We start from the raw sequence: 22,731 nt of genomic DNA on the forward strand, positions 1-22,731 counted from the left end.
GTTTCACCATATCCAAGGAGTTCTTCACCTCCTGTACATTTAAATTCAGTCTTTCTCTTTTTCAGTTTATTAGCACCAATTAACCACACATATCATTTGCATAACATTTCTTTTGAGCATCACTTTGCTATTTTTCTGTGCTGTAGTTGCACAATGGGGTTTTGCATTGTGGGCTTTGACGCCCGGCTTTGAGCATCAGCCCCTGAGTTTGTACCTGAGGCAATGGAGGATTGGTGATTTACCCAAGATCAGGAGTCACAGGGGGTTTTGAACTGGGCTTCATAATATTCAAAATGGCTGCTAGTCTCCTTCTTCCCCATTCTGTGTGCTTTTATAGTTCTTGGGCTTTTTGCACCCAACTTACTTCTATATGCAGATATAGCTTTAGCTCACTTTGCGCTGTATGAAGGGCTCTGGAAAGATCCTCACACGTTTGCGGTTAGTTATTAGAAAGGTCTCACCTACAACTCATTTGTTGACCTCTATTTTCCTTATCCAAGTGGACTATCAAGATAACCACATGACTTTATTCATAGCAATGAGGCACTGAATTTATAGTGCCATCTGGTGGATGAATGGAATATTTTCCCATCTCTTCCTTATAACCCAGCCACACATGGCAGACAATATTTATTTCAGTTTAAAGATTTGCTGAAAATCAAAACACTGCTTAGAAAAATTTGATTTGATTGACAGCAGCATTTATTTAAATATTGCACTCCAAGAAACATCTTAAGCTGTGAAACCTAGAGACAAAGGAGTATCATTTAGAACAGTTGGGAATCATCTGTACCCGAGACAAGTGGGTTAGTAAATTTCAAGTAAATGATAAACAATTTGCAGATATGAACAGCAGATTTATATCTACAAAACAGTATAAAGTATAAATAGCAAAAGTTAACTGTGTAGATTGGAGAGTGCAGACAGGAAATATCCTGGGTGTGTTCTGAGCGGTTCTTCATAATAGACATTCAGTAATTTTTTCGCATGGCAATGCATGTAAACCTGAGAAGTTTCACCCACCAGTATTTACACCTGCTGAGTTGCAGAGTCTCCAGCTAACTTCTCTTTTGAATCTGGGATGGAGGAGTGTGTTTTGGGGGGTGGGGGGAGTAACTCACCTTTCTGATGGTCAGAACTGCCTCCCTTGGCTAAATTTTGATTTTTGGAAGATGATTCCCTAATTACCTGCTCTTGTATATGCAAAATTTCAAAATCCACCACCTATACAAGTAAATAGCAGCACATATACATGAAATATCTGGCAAACTCATCATATATATGAAGCCACTTACATGTCTACAGCCTTCTTCTGATGTCACTCGTATTTTGAACATGTACATTTCTGAAATGGCCTTTTCTGTTGGGCGTGGCATTATTTCTGTCTGTGGACTCACCAGACTATTCATAAAAGATTTGCTAGTAGAGGCGGACTGACAGCGGTCGGGGCCCCTAGGCAGTAAAGGTCATTGGGGCCCTCTGGCCACTACACACTGCCCCACTCACTGACACCACCGCCCCCCTCCCTGGTCCTACCTTGAAGGGCCTGGACTGGGGAGGGCTGCTATGTGCTGTGGTGGTGGGCAACCAGGAAGAGCCTCTGGGCCCTCGAGCACTGCCAAGTTGCAGATGTTCATCCTGCCAGCAACCCTGGCAACTTAAGTTTAGCACACCTGGGATTTGCAAATAAGCAGAACGAGTGATGAAATATGAAGATCTGAACCCATGAAAAGGTGTTTTAAAAATGTAAATAGCCCTGAATTCCATCCTATTCTTACATGCTTCAGAGTACATGTAACTGTACGAGTTCTGGAGAAAGCTGGATTTTTTGCAAATTGTGATTTAACACTTGCTAAATATGTTGTTCTGCTTCTTCTGACTGTACCTACAGCTACAAAAACTTAACACTCCTTCACAGAAGCACACTCATACACTCAGAGACCTACACAAACACATTTTGGAAAGTTCAGGTTAGAGCATGCCAAGGGAAACCTCTCACAGTGGAAAAGAACAATCAGGACTCGGTTATTTCTCCTCTTTCCCTTGTTCTATATTTATAGCTAGTGTGTGCTGAGCCTGTCCCAGACCATGTCAGCTTATCTCAGGAACACAGGGTACATGTGACTTTATCATTTGGTAAAGCTCATTCCATTCAAGTGTCACTGTGAGGCAGAAAGCAGCAAACACGAAGCTCTCTCAGCTTCTCACAAACTGTCACCCCCCCCCCTGCTTTTCATATACTAACTACCATTGGAATGCATCATTTCAAACACCCACCCCACCACAATTTCGGACTCAGCTTCTTCCTAGACTCTTCCAGTTCAGTCAGAACTGCTCTTCATTAGGACAAGGTGCCATAAGCTTTCATTCCCAAGGACCCAGGGCTTTCCCTTAAGTACATAAGTATTGCCATACTGGGAAAGACTAAAGGTCCATCAAGCCCAGCATCCTGTTTCCAACAGTGGCCAATCCAGGTCACAAATACCTGGCAAGATCCCAAAAAAGTACAAAACATTCTATACTGCTTATCCCAGAAATAGTGGATTTTCCCCTAGTCCATTTAATAATGATCTATGGACTTTTCCTTTAGGAAGTCGTCCAAACCTTTTTTAAACTCCGCTAAGCTAAACGCCTTTACCACATTCTCTGGCAACGAATTCCAGAGTTGAATTACACGTTAAGTGAAGAAAAATTTTCTCCGATTCATTTTAAATTTACTACATTGTAGCTTCATCGCATGCCCCCTAGTCCTAGTATTTTTGGAAAGCGTAAACAGACGCTTCACATCTACCCATTCAACTCCACTCATTATTTTATAGACCTCTATCACATCTCCCCTCAGCCGCCTTTTCTCCAAGCTGAAGAGCCCTAGCAGCTTTAGCCTTTCCTCATAGGGAAGTTGTCCCACCCCCTTTATCATTTTCGTCGCCCTTCTCTGCACCTTTTCTAATTCCACTATATCTTTTTTGAGATGCGACGAGCAGAATTGAACACAATATTCGAGGTGCGGTTGCACCATGGAGTGACACAAAGGCATTATAACATACTCATGTTTGTTTTCCATTCCTTTCCTAATAATACCTAACATTCTATTTGCTTTCTTAGCCGCAGCAGCACACTGAGCAGAAGGTTTCAACGTATCATCAACGACGACACCTAGATCCCTTTCTTGGTCCGTGGCTCCTAACATGGAACCTTGCATGATATAGCTATAATTCAGGTTCCTCTTTCCCACATGCATCACTTTGCACTTGCTCACATTAAACGTCATCTGCCATTTAGACACCCAGTCTCCTCTTGTAATTTTTCACAATCCTCCCGCGATTTAACAACTTTTCTTTATGACCTCCTTAGCTTAGTCACTGCAGTAATAGACCTTGTCCAGAAGCCACAGACATGGCTACTTCCAAAACCCAATACATCCTAAATCCAGCCACTATGTGTCACTATTGTAGGACTAAGAAGGCTCTGAACATTACCTCCGAAGCCAGACCTGGAAATCAAACTCAGGTCTTCCACACAATAGCATAAACCATGGCCACAATTAGCAGAAAACCTTTTCAATCACTCCAATCCACATATGAAGACAGCACCATGAGCATGAGGGATCTGGTGGTCCTCCACTGTTTCTGAATTTCCCATCACTTTGCTTCTTATCCAGTCCTTGTAGTGCTGCTATTCTTAGGAAGCAACTTGCTTCTCACCGGTCTTCCACTCAGCCATCTCTTTCCTCTTCAATCTGTTCAAAATGCTGCTGCACAATTAATATTTCGCCAAAGTTGCTATGCCCATATCAGCCGTCTTCTGAAGTCACTTCACTGGCTCCCTATCCGTTTCCGTATACAGTTCAAGCTCCTCTTATTAACCTATAAGTGCATTTACTCTGCTGCCCCTCACTACCTCTCCACCCTCATCTCTCCCTACACTCCTTCCCAAGAATGCCGTTCACTAGGCAAATCTCTCCTAATTGTACCCTTCTCCCCCATCGCTAACTCCAGACTCAGTTCCTTTTATCTTGCCGCACCTTATGCCTGGAATAGACTCCCTGAGCCATTGCGTCAAGCTCCATCCCTGGCCGCCTTCAAATCCGGGCTAAAGGTCTACCTGTTTGATGCTGCTTTTAATTCCTAACTTGTCACCTGCTCGTAACCTTTATCTTGTCTTCCTCTCTTCATTAGTCCCTTCCCTTATGTCCTATCTGTCTGTCCTACCCTTATCCCTTATTTGTCCTGTCTGTCTGTCCTGATTTAGATTGTAAGCTCTTTTGAGCAGGGACTGTCTTTTCTTCATGTTAAATTGTGAAGCGCTGCGTACGACTGGTGGCGCTATAGAAATGATTTATAGTAGTAGTAGTAATAGGGAAATCAGAACTACAAGTCCCAGAATGCAATGAAGTAAATCCAGGACTGGATCAACCTGCCCAGCAGCCCTAAGGAAATCGTTCTGATCCATTCCAAAACAGTCTACAGGACAGAAAGCACCAGGCCTACTTGGGAAAATAATTGGTAAACTAGGCCTGGATTCCAACAGCACATTATGGCTTGGAGTCTGGTTAGTAATAGTGATACAGGAAGCATACATTTTAGGAGAAATCTTTTCTCTCTCATAAGGATATTCGCTTTCATAATTCTGTTTTCACAATATCAGTTACGGCATCTACATAATGAAGCTGCACAAAGCCAAATATATATTTATCTTCTCAGCCTGTGTGGTGACCCCAGCTGCTGCGTACTACAGACATTGGATGGTCACTTTCCGGTTAGCCAGTGGTTCCTAAACCTGGTCCTGGAGGCACCCCAGTCAGTCAGGTTTTCAAGATACCCACAATGAATATTCATGAGAGGGTTTTGCATGCGTTGCCTCCACTGCATGCAAATCTCTCTCATGAATATTGCATTGTGGATATCCTGAAAACCTGCTTGGCTGGGGTGCCTCCAGGACCAGGTTTGGGAACCACTGCAGTAAGCATATCATTCCTCATTATTATTAATCAAATGCAGCTTCAAAATTTATTACCTAAAACAGAGGGTATTTTGTCTGTTCTGCAGTTGACATTCCCTATAAACCTGCTGTGCTTCGGTTGTTCCTGCGATTACATCTTTCTAAATTGTGCTAGCAGGGCCGGCATTAGGGGTAGCAAACAAGGCATCTGGCCTGGGCCCCCATACCATACGGGGCACCAAAGCTGCCTCGAGTTAAAGGCCAGCTTTTGGTCCCCCTCCCCGGTTTCTGCCCTGAGCCCCTGAATGTCTAACACCAAGCCCTGTGTACCAGGGTACCCACTAAAGATGCTTATTCTCTAAAGAAAAGCAGATGCCTACTTTAATTATAGAATATTGGTGCAATCAGATGGTCTTATGGACCAGTGGGCTAACCCTCAATTTTGCTGATTTGTGGATTATTGGATTAAGTGCATCAAGACATCAAGATTTACTTGTGGACAAGTGGACTAAGCTAAAAGCCAATGAATGTTGAAGATTTTTGCAAGTGACTGAATGGGCTATCCCCACTGGCCATGTGACAACTTGGCCAACCATGTCAGCTGTGAAAAATGGGTTAGCCCACTTGTCCGTAAGACCATCCTAATATTTGAAAACACACATACATTAAGGAAAACTCACTTACATCAGCCCTACAGCTGCTATACATGCTTGCACCTAGACGTTGGCACTTGTAAATGATAGCATTCTATAACTTACCACATACCGGTATACATACCCACTGGCAAGGTATGTGCCATCAAATCACAGTGTATACTTTTCCACGGTAAGAGGCCACTTACATGCCTTTCTACAGTCTAAAATGAGCTGGTTCCTTATAGAATTACCCCCTTAATACTAAATTGTTTTACCTATCCTGAGAAGTAATGTTCCAGGAAATGATTAACTAAGAGGCTGGAGTTCATTCTCTAGGCCTCGGTTCTGACTAATGTCCTAACTTGAGTTTCTATAAGCTGCAACTGAACCAGCAATAAACTAGTTCTTACATTGCAGGTTTTAGGCCAGAGCAGCAGTTCTGGACTGCTGGTATAATCCCAGGGCTACACTGGAGACTCCACAACAGAAAACCTTCTTTGCTGCTGAAACCTTATCCATTTGAGCCTGGCTTTCCACAGAAGAACAACACAACTATCTCAACACCTTTCAAAGACTCTGGCACAAGAGAAACCTCAGCTACTCACTCTTGTAAACAAGCGAGGAGCTCCGGGCAGGAAGCAGAGCTCAGTCTGCAATGCAGAATTCTTGGCTGCTCCTCAGGAACAGCCGAGTTCTGTCTTTTAGTAATGACCTCACTCGGAAGCTAAAACCTGAGACTCTTATTCAAGTCCTGGCCCAGAAGCAAACACAGAAAGGAGTCACTGACCCAGAATTTAAGGGAGGCAAACAAAACCAGGGGTCTGCTGGTCCCCCTGACCCATGGTGCTTCTTTTAAACTATGAGTACTTGAGCATAAAACTGTATGACTGCTGCTAACTCAGTGGGTTTATAAAAGAGAGATCGGAAGTCTGTTGAGATTTTGTATTAGTGCTTGACAGAACAAGCTTGATTGGAAGACAATAGCTGAACCCTGTTCACGATTAGCAGCTATGCAAAGAACAGCTCTCCTCTGCGCAGAATGTCCACGTACAGCCAGAGCAGACAGCGCAGTTCCTGCGTACAACACACAGGCATCTGGAGTGAGCAGAAGGCAGTTCTCCTACAGCAGAGGCAGGATGGAGGCAACCAAAGCTCAATGCCATTTATCCCACTGTTTTCCAATCATTAAAGGAAAGATACTCCCTTAGGGATCAGACAACCTTCGGTCTCACAAATGTTTCTCCATGCCTTTTTTGGTCCATTTCCTTCTCTAGGGTTTGGTGATACCAATTGGTTTTATGTGTTCACGAAAGCCTTTAATTGGAAGCTAACTGCAATTAATCCTAAGCTGCAAAGACCTCTCCAGGCTGCAGATCTGTTTCACAGTCGCAGCTGTTTCAAGATCATTAAAGACCACGGCTGCAATTATTTTCCAGTATTCACATCTGTAGATTTGTTAGATATGAAAATATTTAAATGTAACATGAGCTCCAGGGCTGAAAGAAATATCTAAATGAAGCTGTTAAAACTCTAGGAACAGAGAACTGAACAGCTGGAGAGAATTAACCTTTTCAATGCAGAGGCCCAGACACATGGGAAGCAGGACAGAAGAGAAATGCAAGCCAAGACTTTTAAAAATCGTCTTTGCTATGACATTCCAATGACAACCCCTAGCGGCATCAACAGAAGCCATTTCCCCTTGCTGCCTTCTCAGCTTCCTTTGTGGTTTGTTCATCTCAGGCTTTAATGGGCTCATGTCCCTACTCCAGAAGCTCCTGAGTGGCAGCTCAGAAAGGTCCACTCTTTAAAATGCTCTCAGATTCTGAGCTAGGTGGCTCTCTTTTGAGGAATCATCACACTCTCTCTTGCCTGTTGATACAGAAAGAACAGAGGACATTACCCAGACCGTGCTACTGATATCGATGACTCCTGATGCAGGCGTTCTGCCGAAACATGAGTCTCTCATTAAACTTTGCCTATTCTTGAAGGCCCATCGTGCTTTTGTTGGTTGGCTTCATTTTTTGTGCCTTGGAAATCCCTCTCTTTTGCTGCTTTATAAGAAGCAGTTTAGTACTTCCCTTGCAACATTTCTCTAAACACAGCCACAAGCTCAACAAGAAACATTTTTGAACCCATTAAAAGGACAGTGTTTCTCTAGTTTTCAAAATTAGCTGCAGCTGTATAAATAACCAGTAACATTTGTTTGAGTCCATCCGATTTCCCCTGCAGTATCACTAGGAGATTAATCACTAAACTGTGTTCCCTACATTCAAAAGAAAACTTGGGTTCGGCTCTGAGCTCTGGGGAGAGCCACAAAAATTTAACTCCACCTCCAAAGGCTTTTTGCAAAATTCATTAATATTAAAATAAACTTTTGCATCCAGCAGACTATACTACAAGTCTGCTACAAGGAGGGCCCAAAATTCAAGAAAGGGCAGATGTCTCCCATTTACAAAACAATTTGCAGTCAGTATCTCACTCTTTCTGTTTGTAAGGACTTTTCATTACACATGGAGCTTGGTTTCGCATAAGTTGTTTAGGTTGGAAAAGGACATTCAAATGCAAGAAATTTTAGGAAAGGTTTACAGAACACAGAACCTTCTATTTCTGACAGCAGATACCATGGGTACAGCCATCCTACAAAGTACATAAGTGTTGCCATATTGGGACAGATCGAAGGTTCATCAAGCCCAGCATCTTGTCTCCAGCAGTGGCCAGTCCAGGTTATAAGTACCTGGTAAAATCCCAAAGCAGTACAATACATTCTATGCTGTTTATCCTAGAAGCCCATCTTAATAATGGCTTATAGACTTTTCTTTTAGGAAGTTATCCAACAACCCCGCTAAGCTAACTGCTTTTACCACATTCTCTGGCAACAAATTCCAGAGTTTAATTACACGTTGAGTGAAGAAATATTTTCTCTGGTTTGTTTTAAATTTACTACTTAATAGCTTCATTGTGTGCCCTCTAGTCCTAGTATTTTTGGAAAGAGTAAACAAATGATTCACATCTACCCATTCCACTCCACTCATTTTATAGACCTCTATCATATCTCCCCTCAGCTGTCTCTTCTCCAAGCCGAAGAGCCCTAGACACTTCAGCCTTTCCTCATAGGGAAGTCGTCCATCCCCTTTATCATTTCCATCGCCCTTCTCTGTACCTTTTCTAATTCCACTATATCTTTTTTGAGATGCGGTGACCAGAACTGCACACAGTATTCGAGGTGCAGTCGCACCATGGAGCGATACAAAGGCATTATAACATCCTCATTTTTTGTTTTGGTTCCTTTCCTAATAATATCTAACATTCTATTTGCTTTCTTATCCGTCACCCGCTCACTGAGCAGAGGGTTTCAACGTATCATCAACAATGACATCTAGATCCCTTTCCTGATCGGTGACTCCTAATGTGGAGATGCATGTGTAAGTGGAAGGTTTTACTTGGGCTGTACCGAATATTCAAATTCGATTCGGCCTCCGTATTTGGCTGAATAGGGATTTAAATTTGAACACAAATAATCCGGGGCTCTACTGTGCTAAATCCTACTGAAATGAACACTTGATCTCTGATCTCAAGTTGCTTCTTTTATTACTTATGTTAAAGCTCAATGCCCATTATTCGTATTCGGTTGAATAGTACAATATGCTTTTTGGTACAGCTCTAGATTTTACAAAACTGCATCTCAAGGGCCAACTGCAAAAGCTTCAAAACTCACAGTTTTGGATTTGAGAGCTAGTTTTAAATGCCTGAGAGAGGAACACAACTGTCCTCTCCAAAGCCAGGTCCAAAACCGCCTTGGGTGAATTTCTTCATAAAGGCGGTTAATAAATCCTAATAAAGAAAGTAAATAAATAAATGATAGTGAGGAAGGTTTCTGTGGTATAAGTCCTGTATTTCTGTTGTAAAATAGGAAATACTTGCATTACCTTTTCAGATCTGCCCAAACTACGCCAAGAATACAGCCCTTAAGGGGTCTTTTTACAAGCAGCGCCCCACGTGCTACTTGGTTACTGCCAGGTTAGCGCAGAAGCCCTTACTGCCACCTCAGTGGATGGCAGTTAAGTGCTCTCCCCTGCATGGCCACGCGGTAAGAGCTATCTTACCGCGTGGCCATGTATTTTTGCAGCCTTTCTACCCGCTGTGGTAAAAAGGGCCTCAGCACACAGCAAAAATGGCTGCTGCCACTACCTCAACTTGGAAAAAGGGCCCCTAAATGATGAAAGAAGAAAAACTGTCCTGATCCAGTCTGCCCAGTCACTGTTCAGGACATATCCCAGCTGCCTGTCACAGACCATGACCACCTGCAAGGTATCACCTTGGGTAGATAGGCACTGAATTCACACCCATTACCCTTCCCATGTCAAAGCACAGAGCTGCCTCCTGGCCTCTGACCCACCCAACATCTAAAACAAACTGACGTATAATCAATACAAATGGCTCCCAACTCCCAGTGGCAGCCTCCGTCAAAGAACCAGGTCTTCAACTTCCAACTTTTCAGACCCGGCCAGGGGGAATTTCACAGTGCTGGTGCCAAAAGGTTAAATGCAGAATTATCTTGCAACCTAGTGCACTATTCACCATTACAAGGCATTAACCAGCAGGGGGAGCCCTAGCTTGCAGGGACTGGGGACAGGATGATGGTGGCTGGGAGGAGAGGCTAGAGGGAGTACAGACTGATTGGGACAGGGGTGGCGGAAGAGTGTTTTAGGGGAAATGTGGGTTTGGGGAGAGAAGACAGGCAGAGAGAGAGAGACTGGAAAATTAAACTCCATTTTATTTACACATATTGCTCTGAATGCGCCAGAGTAATGGCTCTCACTTCAAAAGATCACTGCACTAGTGATTTCTGGGTCACCGATCACAACCTCCGCTCTTCTCTTCTGCATAAAAACAACAAGAGTGATTACAAACAGCCTGAACAGCCTGACTTGAGTGGTGGAGAAATGAATGGAGCCTCTGCTGAAGGCAAAGTGTGTCTCCAATCCAAGAGGTTACAGGAGTCAAAGTGGTATTACCAGAGAACCCCTCAAACAAACAACTTCATTGACTGGGTAACTAGAGAATGAGTGGAGTGGAATGGGTAGACGTGAATCATTTCTTTACTCTTTCCAAAAATACTAGGACTAGGGGGCATGCGATGAAGCTACAAAGTTGTACATTTAAAACGAATCGGAGAAAATCTTTCTTCACTCAATGTGTAATTAAACTCTGGAATTCGTTGTCAGAGAATGTGGTAAAGGCGGTTAGCTTAGCAGGGTTTAAACAAGGTTTAGACAGCTTCCTAAAGGAAAAGTCCATAGACCATTATTAAATGGACTTGGGGAAAATCCACTATTTCTGGAATAAGCAGTATAGAATGTTTTGTACTTTTTTTGGGATCTTGCCAGGTATTTGTGACCTGGATTGGCCCCTGTTGGAAACAGAATGCTGGGCTTGATGGACCTTTGGTCTTTCCCAGTATGGCAATACTTATGTACTTACGGCTTGCATGGATGGCAAAGTACTTTAGTGATGAGGCATTTCATGAAAACTGCCATATTAACAGTACTGGCTAACCAGTGCTCTAAATTATCTAGTCAGATGCGAAGAAATTTCAAATGACCTACACCCACCATGGAGGTTTATTCCTGACATTTCCATCATACAGTCTCGGATACAGACACATCCATTTTCCAGCACATAATCTTCCAGTCTAAAAAGAGCAAATCAGCCAACACCTTTCCACTGAACTAAGTTAGTTCAATAAAAAGAACCCCAATAGTTTGTCTGGTGACCCTCACTGCATCAGAAGCTGCAGGAGTAATACAAGAACTGCAGTTCTTCACTGTGAAAAAAGTGCAGCGATGGAGGAACTTTCATTACAGTGTCAGTACAGAGGGCAAAGTGAACTTGTAGGAGAAATGGGCAGATCAAACATCTCCCTCTTCTCCCTCCTGAGAAAAACAGTGTGAGGATCATCACTGAATGAATCTGCCTTTCTAAGGAAAGCATTTTCCGAGTGCTGTATTCTTCTCCCAGTGCTGCGAGTTCAGCAAATATAGTTAAGGGGACAGATAATCAAACTGGAAATTTACAACCATTTAAACCCGATGCATTTCAGGCTAGACTTGTCAGGTGCATTCTGTTATTATTCTAGAAAACATTAGGAATGTATGCTCTGTGTTCCCAGTTCAGGTACACCCTCTAACACTGATCCAGCCTCTCCCAGTATCCTGTCTCCCATCTGTAGCAGTGGGGCATCTGCTAGGAAACATCTAGAGCCTGAGACACTGGGGCTACCTGACTTCAGCTCGCCCAGTGTTCACGTCTGACTGCAGCAGTCTGGAGAGAGCAAAGCAAAGTCAGAGCGAGGGAAGGAGTCTCTTCTTCAGGATGTAGAGGACAGTGGAGAGGAAAAGAGCCAGGGCCAGGAAAATGAGCAGTTTGTCTGTCAGCTCCCTGCGGTTGTATTTGGTGATCAGTTTCCGCCCCAGCTGGATCGTTCCAGACATTGACTTGAATTCTTCGTTGGCTTCAAGAATTGTTCTGGAGGAGGAAGCTGCAAAGACAGAGGTCAGCGTACGGTATAGAAGAGCAAAGCACAAAGACAGGATGTGGTGTGCGTAAAATAGTAACCTCTAAACAGAGCTACTCATTTCATGACTGACTAGTGCGGATCTGCTGAAACGCTAGAAGGAGCTGTGGATATGCAAATGTGCGTTTGATGCTGTTCCAAGCCCTCTCTCCTCCTCCCCCTCCTTCTCCCTCCCTAGCATGTCTAGAGAGGGGATGTGTGTAGCTGATAATGTTCTCTCTCTCTCCTCCCCTTCCCCTCCAGTGTCTCCCTTCACTGAACTCTTAGGAATGCCAGCATACACGCTGGAGGGTTTGGTAAGGAGCCCGATGACGTAAGGTAGCCGATGGGAGAGAGAGGAGCATTATACGACACAAAGGTACGTAAATGAAACGTGAGGTTGTTTGGTTTTTCTTGGGGGGGGGGGGGGGGGCTAGTGAATGTTATGGCTGAGGGGTGTTGGGTTGGTTGTGTGGTGGGTGAGAGGAAGTGATTAATATGTCACCTACACTATAACAGTTCAATGTTGATTGCATTATAATAAGCAATAAAAATAACTTACATTACAACATTTTAACAGAACAAAATTAGCAATTAACAATTGCATATTCTGGTATCATAACTAACTGACAAATTAAAAACTCTTCAGATTTAATCCTCCCTCAGAACTCACTTAGGGCCCCATATCGTTAGATGCTGCCCACAATGATCTCAAAGACACAGAGTCTTGGCTACCTAGAGTCTGTATGGTCTCCTCACTCTGCTGAACCTGTTGTACCATCATCTTACTGACGCTCATCAGGCTCTCGGTGATGGCACTTGCTGACTCAGTCAGGTTTTCCTTTGTTGTTTTCCTGTAATGGACAGAAAGTAGAGAAAAGAAAAAGTCATCTAGCAAAGCTGTGATCTGCACACAGTGGTATTAGGGAGGAAGGAAAGAACAGAAACAGTTTGTAAAGCAGCAATTCTGCTCTCTTGGCAAGAGATGTTTGAAATAATGAGGCTTTGTGCAAAGAAAAGCAAGGGCTGAATAAAATGAATCTCTGCACACGGCCAGCTGGCTTCTCATTAAGCAAATTCAAATTATTGCAGCTCCCAGTTTTCCACACGCCAAAACACCTGCAGCATTTTAAACAATGTTCTTGGGGAGGAGTGTCTGACCCTCCTCCCCCCCACCCCCTGCCAGTGTTTAGATCACAAGAATTGTGAAAGCACTGCGCCAAGACCAGACCCACAGCTTGCTGAGAAATCCTGCAAAGATGCAGGTGATACCTGCTTTTCTAGTGCTACAAAGCACTTCTGAAGTCAGCTGTGAGCACCACAACTGGCGCAGAACCAAGAGTGGCAAGAGAAGACGCTACTGCGCAAGGAGTACCTTTGTCTCACAGAATCACCTCCACGGAGCAGTTCATCCTTCTCGGAGTTATCAATTGCAATCTTGCAAGCCAGGTTTGCCTTCCTCCAGACTGTCTGATTGCTGAAAGGTAAAATCTAAGTATTAGTGCACCCACCGGCACAACATGAAAGAGCTTTCTAAACCTGGAAGCCCCCACCGAACTGTCTGCAGAGGCAACAGTGCATCACTTTAAAAAACAAAAGTACATAAGTAATGCCATACTGGGAAAAGACCAAGGGTCCATCGAGCCCAGCATCCTGTCCACGACAGCGGCCAATCCAGGCCAAGGGCACCTGGCAAGCTTCCCAACGTACAAACATTCTATACATGTTATTCCCGGAATTGTGGATTTTTCCCAAGTCCATTTAGTAGCGGTTTATGGACTTGTCCTTTAGGAAACCGTTCAACCCCTTTTTAAACTCTGCTAAGCTAACCACCTTCACAACTTTCTCCGGCAACGAATTCCAGAGTTTAATTATACGTTGGGTGAAGAAAAATTTTCTCCGATTTATTTTAAATTTACTACACTGTAGTTTCATCGCATGCCCCCTAGTCCTAGTATTTTTGGAAAGCGTGAACAGACGCTTCACATTCACCTGTTCCACTCCACTCATTATTTTATATACCTCTATCGTGTCTCCCCTCAGCCGTCTCTTCTCCAAGCTGAATAGCCCTAACCTCCTTAATCTTTCTTCATAGGGAAGTCGTCCCATCCCCGCTATCATTTTAGTTGCCCTTCGCTGCACCTTTTCCAATTCTACTATAAAGTAGAATAAGGTACACGCTCAGACAGACATTATTATGCCCAAAATGGAAGGTTTTGTTCTGAAAGACCCATTAAAAAGAAAAGAGCCCTTCTCACCACCTGTTTCACTATAGCTGGATAAGGGACTATATTTTTCGCAAAGCACGAGAGGAGCTACAGTTGGAAGAGACAGATCTGGAGCGGGCAATGGGGAGGGGAGGGGGAGTGCCAGGGGATGTGTCTCTCGAATCTATGCAGCGCTATTATCCTATAGGGTACCAATCTTGAAATACACACAGCGATGGGAGCGTGACACGGGGATCAGTCATGATATGCAAAGCTGGGAGTGAGTTTTTGGCTATATGTTAAGAGTATCTATAAGTAGCTCATTGACAGAGAATGGTTACAAGATCTTGTATCGTTGGTATTATATACAATTTATCCTTAAAATCGAGCGTGGTACCGGAAGATTGGAGGGTGGCCAATGTAACGCCAATTTTCAAAAAAGGTTCCAGGGGAGATCCAGGAAATTATAGACCGGTGAGTCTGACGTCAGTGCTGGGGAAAATGGTAGAGGCTATTATTAAAAACAAAATTACAGAGCACATCCAAGGACATGGATTACTGAGACCAAGTCAGCACGGCTTTTGTGTGGGGAAATCTTGCCTGACCAATTTACTTCAATTCTTTGAAGGAGTACACAAACATGTGGACAAAGGGGAGCCGGTTGATATTGTGTATCTGGATTTTCAAAAGGCGTTTGACAAGGTACCTCATGAAAGGCTACAGAGGAAATTGGAGGGTCATGGGACAGGAGGAAAAGTCCTATTGTGGATTAAAAACTGGTTGAAGGATAGGAAACAGAGAGTGGGGTTAAATGGGCAGTATTCACAATGGAGAAGGGTAGTTAGTGGGGTTCCTCAGGGGTCTGTGCTAGGACCGCTGCTTTTTAATATATTTATAAATGATTTAGAGATGGGAGTAACTAGCGAGGTAAATTTGCTGATGACACAAAGTTATTCAAAGTCGTTAACTCACGACAGGATTGTGAAAAATTACAAGAGGATCTTACGAGACTGGGAGACTGGGCGGCTAAATGGTAGATGACGTTTAATGTGAGCAAGTGCAAGGTGATGCACGTGGGAAAAAAGAACCCGAATTATAGCTACGTCATGCAAGGTTCCACGTTAGGAGTTATGGACCAAGAAAGGGATCTGGGTGTCGTCGTCGATAATACACTGAAACCTTCTGCTCAGTGTGCTGCTGCGGCCAGGAAAGCGAATAGAATGTGGGGTATTATTAGGAAAGGTATGGAAAACAGGTGTGAGGATGTTATAATGCCGTTGTATTGCTCCATGGTGCGACCGCACCTTGAGTATTGTGTTCAATTCTGGTCGCTGCATCTCAAGAAAGATATAGTAGAATTGGAAAAGGTGCAGTGAAGGGCGACTAAAATGATAGCGGGGATGGGACGACTTCCCTATGAAGAAAGACTAAGGAGGCTAGGGCTTTTCAACTTGGAGAAGAGACGGCTGAGGGGAGACATGATAGAGGTATATAAAATAATGAGTGGAATGGAACAGGTGGATGTGAAGCGTCTGTTCACGCTTTCCAAAAATACTAGGACTAGGGGGCATGCCATGAAGCTACAGTGTTGTAAATTTAAAACAAATCGGAGAAAATATTTCTTCACCCAACGCATAATTAAGCTCTGGAATTCGTTGCCGGAGAACATGGTGAAGGCGGTTAGCTTAGCAGAGTTTAAAAAGGGGTTAGACAGTTTCCTAAAGGACAAGTCCATAAACCACTACTAAATGGACTTGAGAAAAATCCACAATTCCAGGAATAACATGTATAGAATGTTTGTACGTTTGGGAAGCTAGCCAGGTGCCCTTGGTCTGGATTGGCCGCTGTCGTGGACAGGATGCTGGGCTCAATTGACCCTTGGTCTTTCCCAGTGTGGCATTACTTATGTACTTATACACTTGACCGAACAGCAAAAATGTTTAAACAAACTTTGGGCCATTGTTGGAGGGGCTGTCAGACAGTAGGAGATATGTTTCATATCTGGTGGTCCTGTCCAAAAATAAAAAACTATTGGGCAGTATTGCTTTAGCAGCTCAGCCAACTGCTGGGAAAAGACTACCCGGCCACTGCAGATCATCGTCTACTGCATTTCCGCCCTCCAGGGTTCCCACCAGCCTTGCATCGTCTGGCCTCGACTTTCCTGGTAGCGGGCAACATAACACTGGCTTCATCATGGAAAAGTCCACATGCGCTGCCAGTGTTAAAGGTGGTTCATAAAATGGACTATTTATATCAGATGTCAAAACTTACAGCTATTCGAAATGGACAGGTGATTCAATTTTATAAACTCTGGGACAAATATAGCGAGTGGAGATCCCGATCACGGATTGACTTGGACACCCCATGGCTGGTGGTCCCAATGTTATAAGTGGTGTCTATGCTTTTTGGATCCCATTTAAATGAATACTGGACTTGGGCTATCAGTGGCCATGTGCATCTTATCCCGCGTAATAAGGGAGGGGGTGGGAATAGAGGGGACAAGGGAGGGTTGAGGGTTATGATGTTGTATACATAGCTATAAAAAAATACCTTATTGAAGTTTATGTTAAAAATTTCTCAATAAAGATATTGAAAAAAAAAAAGAAAAAGAAAAGAGAAGCCTGCAAGTACAATATCTTTACAAGAGATCACCCCCCCCCCCCCCCCCCCACTAAACTTCCACTTGCATTAGTCCAAGGATTATCAAGTAGATTTAAAACAAATAGGAGAAAATTTTTCTTTACTCAGTGTGTAGTTGGACTCTGGAACTCGTTGCCGGAGAATGTGGTGGTAGCAGCTGGCCTTACGGAGTTTAAGTGGGGTTTGGACAGATTCCTGAAGAAAAGTCCATTGAACATTATTAATTTTTTTTTTTTTTTTTTTTGGGGGGGGGGGGGGGGGGGGGTTGACAGGTTCTTGAAGCCTCAATTGGCCGCTGTCAGAGACAGGATGCTGGGCTTGATGAACCCTGGTCTTTTCCCGGTATGGCGGTGCTTATGTGCTTAAGTAATTCATATTGCCATTGCAAGCCACATACCTCCTCCTACAGCCCCTTTCCTATCACTGCTGCAGTTGGATGACACCCTGTTCTCCTGGACCTGTAATGTCTCCCGCTCACTGCTGTGCTTTCTCTCTTTATTTTTTAAAGCAAAGGCAGGGGTGATGCAAAAGTTCCACTTGCAGCCCCCAAATAATGGGAGAGGGGGGGAATGGAGATGTGTACAGCTCCAATGCACCACACAAAGGAGAATCCCTACATTAAATTAGGCAATAGCTCCACATCTGTCTACTCTCAGCGAGGGAGAGGATCCCCAAAGGGGCTGGAAGTCTGAGGTCTCCCTTCCACTCATGTTTCTTTGGTGCTATCAGCTGCATTGATCTACTTGCCACATCTCCTGGAGCCAGAGAATACTGGGGCCTGACACCCACACAGGCACTTTGCTGGGTGACATCAGAATTCTGTCATCTTCTGTATCTAACACAGCCCACGTGTCTGGACTGGTCTGGTGAGGATGAAGAGGAATATGTTATCTGTGTACCTACTGACAATAATTCCAGTGGAACTCCTAATCCCCAGCTTCTCTTTGGGTTTAATTTAAGCAGAACCTCTCCTTTGTTAAGAGCACCATATTTACTTTTCCAATGGAGTGCAAAAGAATGTCTAAAAAAGAATCACCTTCCAAAGCTATGGAGAACTGTGTGAATTCTGCAATTGCCTCCTATTTAACTCACTAATTTCTTTCCTGCCTTTCACTATTATAGTGGAGTTGTTTCTTTTCTTTTTTGTTTCTAATCTTTCCTGATTAAATAGTAGACCTCCTTGATTTCCCAAGAGAAAGATGGTGTATTAAATTACAGTAAATAAACAAGCTCTGTTCTCTAGATGCAAACTCCACGTTCTTAAGAGACTGACTCAAACGTCCTGAGCACTGACCAGTCATGATCAATTAAATGTGCTGGGTGAGGAGCAAAGTCTTTTGCCTTCTATACAATAAAATTAAGAAACTAAAGAAAACTGAACTCTATTAGCGCCGGACTAGCGCCCGCATTTGCAAGCGCACTATGCTCAGAGGGAAACAACGCAGGCGCTGAGCAACAGTGTAAATGGCATTCACATGCAGTCAAAAGGATGCAGAAGAGGGAATTTTTACTCCCCCCATTGCACAGTGAACAGTGCAGCTAATAAGGGCACCCTTATCGATGCAAACCCTACACCTTGGAGGAAAGAAGAAACAGGGGTGACATGATACAGACGTTCAAATATTTGAAAGGTATTAATCCGCAAATAAACCTTTTCCGGAGACGGGAAGGTGGTAGAAGTAGAGGACACGAATTGAGGTTGAAGGGGGGCAGACTCGGGAGTAATGTCAGGAAGTATTCTTTCACAGAGAGGGTGGTGGATACGTGGAATGCCCTCCCGCGGAGGTGGTGGAGATGAAAACGGTAATGGAATTCTAACGTGCGTGGGATAAACACAAAGGAATCCTGCTTAGAAGGAATGGATCTATGGAATCTTAGCAGAGATTGGGTGGCGATGCCAGTATTTGGAGAATAAAACTGGTGCTGGGCAGACTTCTACGGTCTGTGCTCTGAGAATGAAAAGGACCACTCATACTTGAGTATATGTATAAAGTATCACATACCATGTAAAATGAGTTTATCTTGTTGGACAGACTGAATGGACCATTCAGGTCTTTATCTGCTGTTATTTACTATGTTATGCCAGCTCCGAGCTGGCGTTAGGCGTCTGCACATGCTCAAAGGCGAGTTTTGAGGCTCCTTTCCACCTCCGGCAGGCCCACCCTCTTCCTGACCGCCAGGATCTTCCTCCATATAAATGATTTAAATCGAGGCATGACAGGAATGTAAAGTCTTGGTGCTATATCATGCTGAGGGAGATAAGATGTGAAAACGATTTTCTTCAGTGTTTCCTTTCCAATATACAAGGTGAGATTCTGCTGCTAGGAGAAGAGAGGCTGACCTACTTTCTGTAAGTTTCTGTCTCCTGTAGCACAGGATCATTCCCTCCCTCCCTGCCATAAAATAGGCAGCAGGAGGACGGGCTTAAAAAGAGCCTAGCAGCAGCAGTGGCTTAGTTACACAACCAGCCCAGCTCTCTGCTGAATTTGAGTTTACAAGCCAAACGTTGGATCAACTTTACCTGCGCAAAACTGCAGAGCTGATGCTTCCTCCCCCTGGCCATGCAGGGCTCCCTTTTGTGTGCATGTGCTGGGTACTTTCCCCCCCTCCTTACTTCCCAATGTTCAGCGCTTACAGCATGCATAAAATTTGCATGCCATTAGCGTTGAGCATTGGGGAGTTCATTTCCAGCATTGCTGAGGAATTACTTTCCAGCGATGTATTGTACAGCACTGGAGTCTTGAGCATTGGGTTGTCAATATTTAGTTAGTACATGACACGGTCATTCCAGGTGTGCTAGCTTTTAATTATCTAAATGACAATAAATACACTTACTGGAGTAAAGGTGTAGCTTAATGATTACAGCAGCAGGCTGAGAACCAGGGAAGTCCAATACTCATCCCATTGTGGCTCCTTAAAACCTTGGGCAAGTCATTTAACCTTCCATTACCTCAGGTAGAAATTTAAATTGTGAGCCTTCCATGGACAGGCAAATACCGGCTGTACCTGAATGCAGCTCACACTGAGCTACTACCGAGAAAGATATGAGTCAAAGCCAGTTAAATAAATATACGTTAATATGCTCCAATTTACTATGGAACTTTATGGTGATGAATGATGTTGAAGAGAAAATGGCTACTTTCTGACAAGCATTTCTACCTTACAGTAGTACTTAAAGCCTTAACAACAGCTAAAGCCAAGATGAACTTTCCTCACTTACTTCTGAGATCGGACCTCTGTGGTGTTCAAGAAACTGAGGCAATGCAAAAACATTATCCCATTCCATGCTGCAGGAGGCCAGGGAACCCTAGAGGACACATCTCTGAAAAGGCAGCACACACCTGAGCATCTGTTTTTTGTGATTCTCCATTTCTTTCAGTAATGTTTGTTTCTCTGATTCCTTATCCTGTTCCCTTGCCAGCTGTTCAAGGTCCTTCAAAAGGAAAATAGCCATATACTAACAAAGAATACTTTCTTGATTGAACATCTATTTAAACAGAATCCCAACACACAGAGTCATTACACTGCTTTACAAATATGGCCGCAGCCACCACTCACCTGTATCCTGAACCTTAGCTGATGAAACTTCTCCTTCACTTTGGCATTTAATTCTGTAAGAGCACTCACAGGCCCCACACAGTCCCGGATATCCTGCAAAACAAGAGTTCACAAATCCCATGTCAGGATGCAGTTGCACAAACAGCACACGAAGCTTTTCTATGAACTACAGTCTGCCACATCTCAACACTTAGGGCTAGGTTTACTAAGTAGCACTATGGGCGCATTAACGTTTTTAACACATGTAAATGTTTAACGTGCCTTGAATTTATAGGTGCGTTAAAAACGCTAATGTACCTTAGTAAACATACCACAATGAGCAATTTCTGTGTTGAAGTAAATAAATTAAATAATGTAAGGAAGGAATGAGGTTAAGCAGAATGTTTTTTCGGTGGGGGAGAGGGTGGAAAACATGCGGGAGTGAGCAAAGAACATATCAAAACTATATTTTGAAGATTTTTTTTTAACTGGACTGAGGCATGACAGAGTTATGTGAAGAACACAGAGGGGGTTTGGGGAGCAGACAGCAGAAGTACGAAAAAAGTGATCAGGCTTGAAGACTTCCATAAGCAAAGAGAAGTTGGGGATGATAATACTACTATATATTTTTACAGCACTGTATAGTGGTGATAAGTGCTCAGATACAATTTGTCCCTTCCCTTAAAAGCTTACAATCTAGGTGGGGGACCTGAGGCATCAAGAGATAAAGTGACTCGCCTAAGATCACAAGGAGTTAGTGGTGGAGGCAGAAACTGACTCCAAGTTACCTTGGGTCGCAGCCCATCGCTCTAACCACTACGCTACGTCCTCTCCTGGGCGGCTCAGGGTAGAGACAACAGAAGACTGGAAAAGGGATTCTGCCAGTGCCATAACTCAAGATGAGACTACTGGGCCTGGGGAGGTGGGGGGAAGGGGTACAGCAGTAGGGAGAAGGGATCAGCAATCAGGGATTTACAGGGGTTGGAAACAAGTGAAGGAGTCTGAGGCCGGGAGTGACAAGATGACAGGTTTTGTGTTCAGATTTGGGGATGATAGGGAGGGAAAATGATGAGTGGGTGATGGGGTAAGGGGTTCTATACTCAGATTTGGGGTGATAAGGCTGGGTGGGGTAATGGGCTCTATGCTCACATTTGGGGTAACGGGTTCTATGCTCAGGCTTGGGGTGATGAGGTGGTTGGGGGTGATGGGTTCTCTGGTTTGGGGTGTTGTGGCTGGGGTAATGGGCTCTATGCTCAGATCTGGGGTGATGAGGTGAAGGTTAGATAAAACAGTTACTTCAGCAGTAAGAGGGACGGAGAGAGCGATAGGCTTGAACCCTCGGCGCTACCTGGATCAGCGCTTTGATCTCCAAGTCGTATCTGACGATCTCCTGGTTGCAGACTCGGACGTGGACATCTTGGTTCAGCGCCATCTTTGACAGCCGCCTACGGCGCGCGGGATGGGCCAAAAAAAAAAGAGCGATCGACGGTTACAGTACTGGCCGGCGTCGTCGTAGGGTAATCGCGCCATCTAGCGGCAGCGCTCTGTCCTGCTCTCCTTAGGGGTTCCAAGGAGAATTCCAGGAGTCTGGGCTGGACACTGCTTCGGTACAGACCACAGCATCGATCGGAAAACAAATTGAGAGCTCTAATGCAAGCAAAGCTAAAGAGCTTGCAGCAGTTTATCAAGCACCCACTAAATAAAAACAAAGGGAGTGAATTCAATCTATTAACGCCTCTTGAGGAATATAGAGAAGTTACAGAAAAGACAATCCTGTTTGATGACAGTCTCATCCATTTAGTGCTACACAGCTCAAGCAATATTTTCACTTTGGTGATGCATTCTGATGTAATTATTTTCTCCAAAATATGAATTCTGTTATGTTGCTGCTTGCAGATCCTGTGGGGCACACGATCTGGTTACTTGCTCCCGCCTCCTTTTTTGCATTTGGTGCTTACTAAAGTTTCCAGATTAGTGCCATTAAAAGAGCTTTGGGGCCTGATCCTCAACTCCAACTGCTCAACCATTTTCAAAGAGCACCACAGACAGAAAAGGGGTTGAACTTCCTAAATTAGGGTTGCAGCAAGAGGAACAGAACAAAATGTCTTGATTAAGATGCCATGGTACAATGGCCAGATTGGGTCATAATCAATTCAAAGGTTAAAACTACCTATTCTATTAGGTCTACCTGGTACCCAACCCCATGAAATGTATTTTT

General features: G+C 43.9%; 1 protein-coding gene across 1 annotated transcript; it reads right to left on the bottom strand.

Annotated features, from left to right (window-relative positions):
* Positions 1-11,179: 11,179 nt before the first annotated feature.
* Positions 11,180-21,951, bottom strand: BNIP1 (BCL2 interacting protein 1). The gene is made up of 6 exons (XM_030211815.1): positions 21,862-21,951; positions 20,535-20,627; positions 20,318-20,409; positions 13,505-13,606; positions 12,865-12,983; positions 11,180-12,114 (listed from the first exon to the last, which is right to left on the bottom strand). Exons 1-6 carry the CDS (start codon positions 21,943-21,945, stop codon positions 11,918-11,920), a joined length of 687 nt encoding a protein of 228 aa, XP_030067675.1. The 5' UTR covers positions 21,946-21,951; the 3' UTR covers positions 11,180-11,917.
* Positions 21,952-22,731: the final 780 nt, after the last annotated feature.

Source organism: Microcaecilia unicolor, chromosome 8 (genome assembly GCF_901765095.1).
Source record: "Microcaecilia unicolor chromosome 8, aMicUni1.1, whole genome shotgun sequence".
Classification (NCBI taxonomy): domain Eukaryota; kingdom Metazoa; phylum Chordata; class Amphibia; order Gymnophiona; family Siphonopidae; genus Microcaecilia; species Microcaecilia unicolor.

Coding starts and splice junctions, on each gene's coding strand:
- BNIP1 (XM_030211815.1), bottom strand. CDS start 21,945: ATGGCGCTGAACCAAGATGTCCACGTCCGAGTCTGCAACCAGGAGATC. Junction 20,628..21,861: donor AGATCAAAGCGCTGATCCAG/GTAGCGCCGAGG, acceptor CTTGTTTTGCAG/GATATCCGGGACTGTGTGGG. Junction 20,410..20,534: donor AGCTAAGGTTCAGGATACAG/GTGAGTGGTGGC, acceptor TTCCTTTTGAAG/GACCTTGAACAGCTGGCAAG.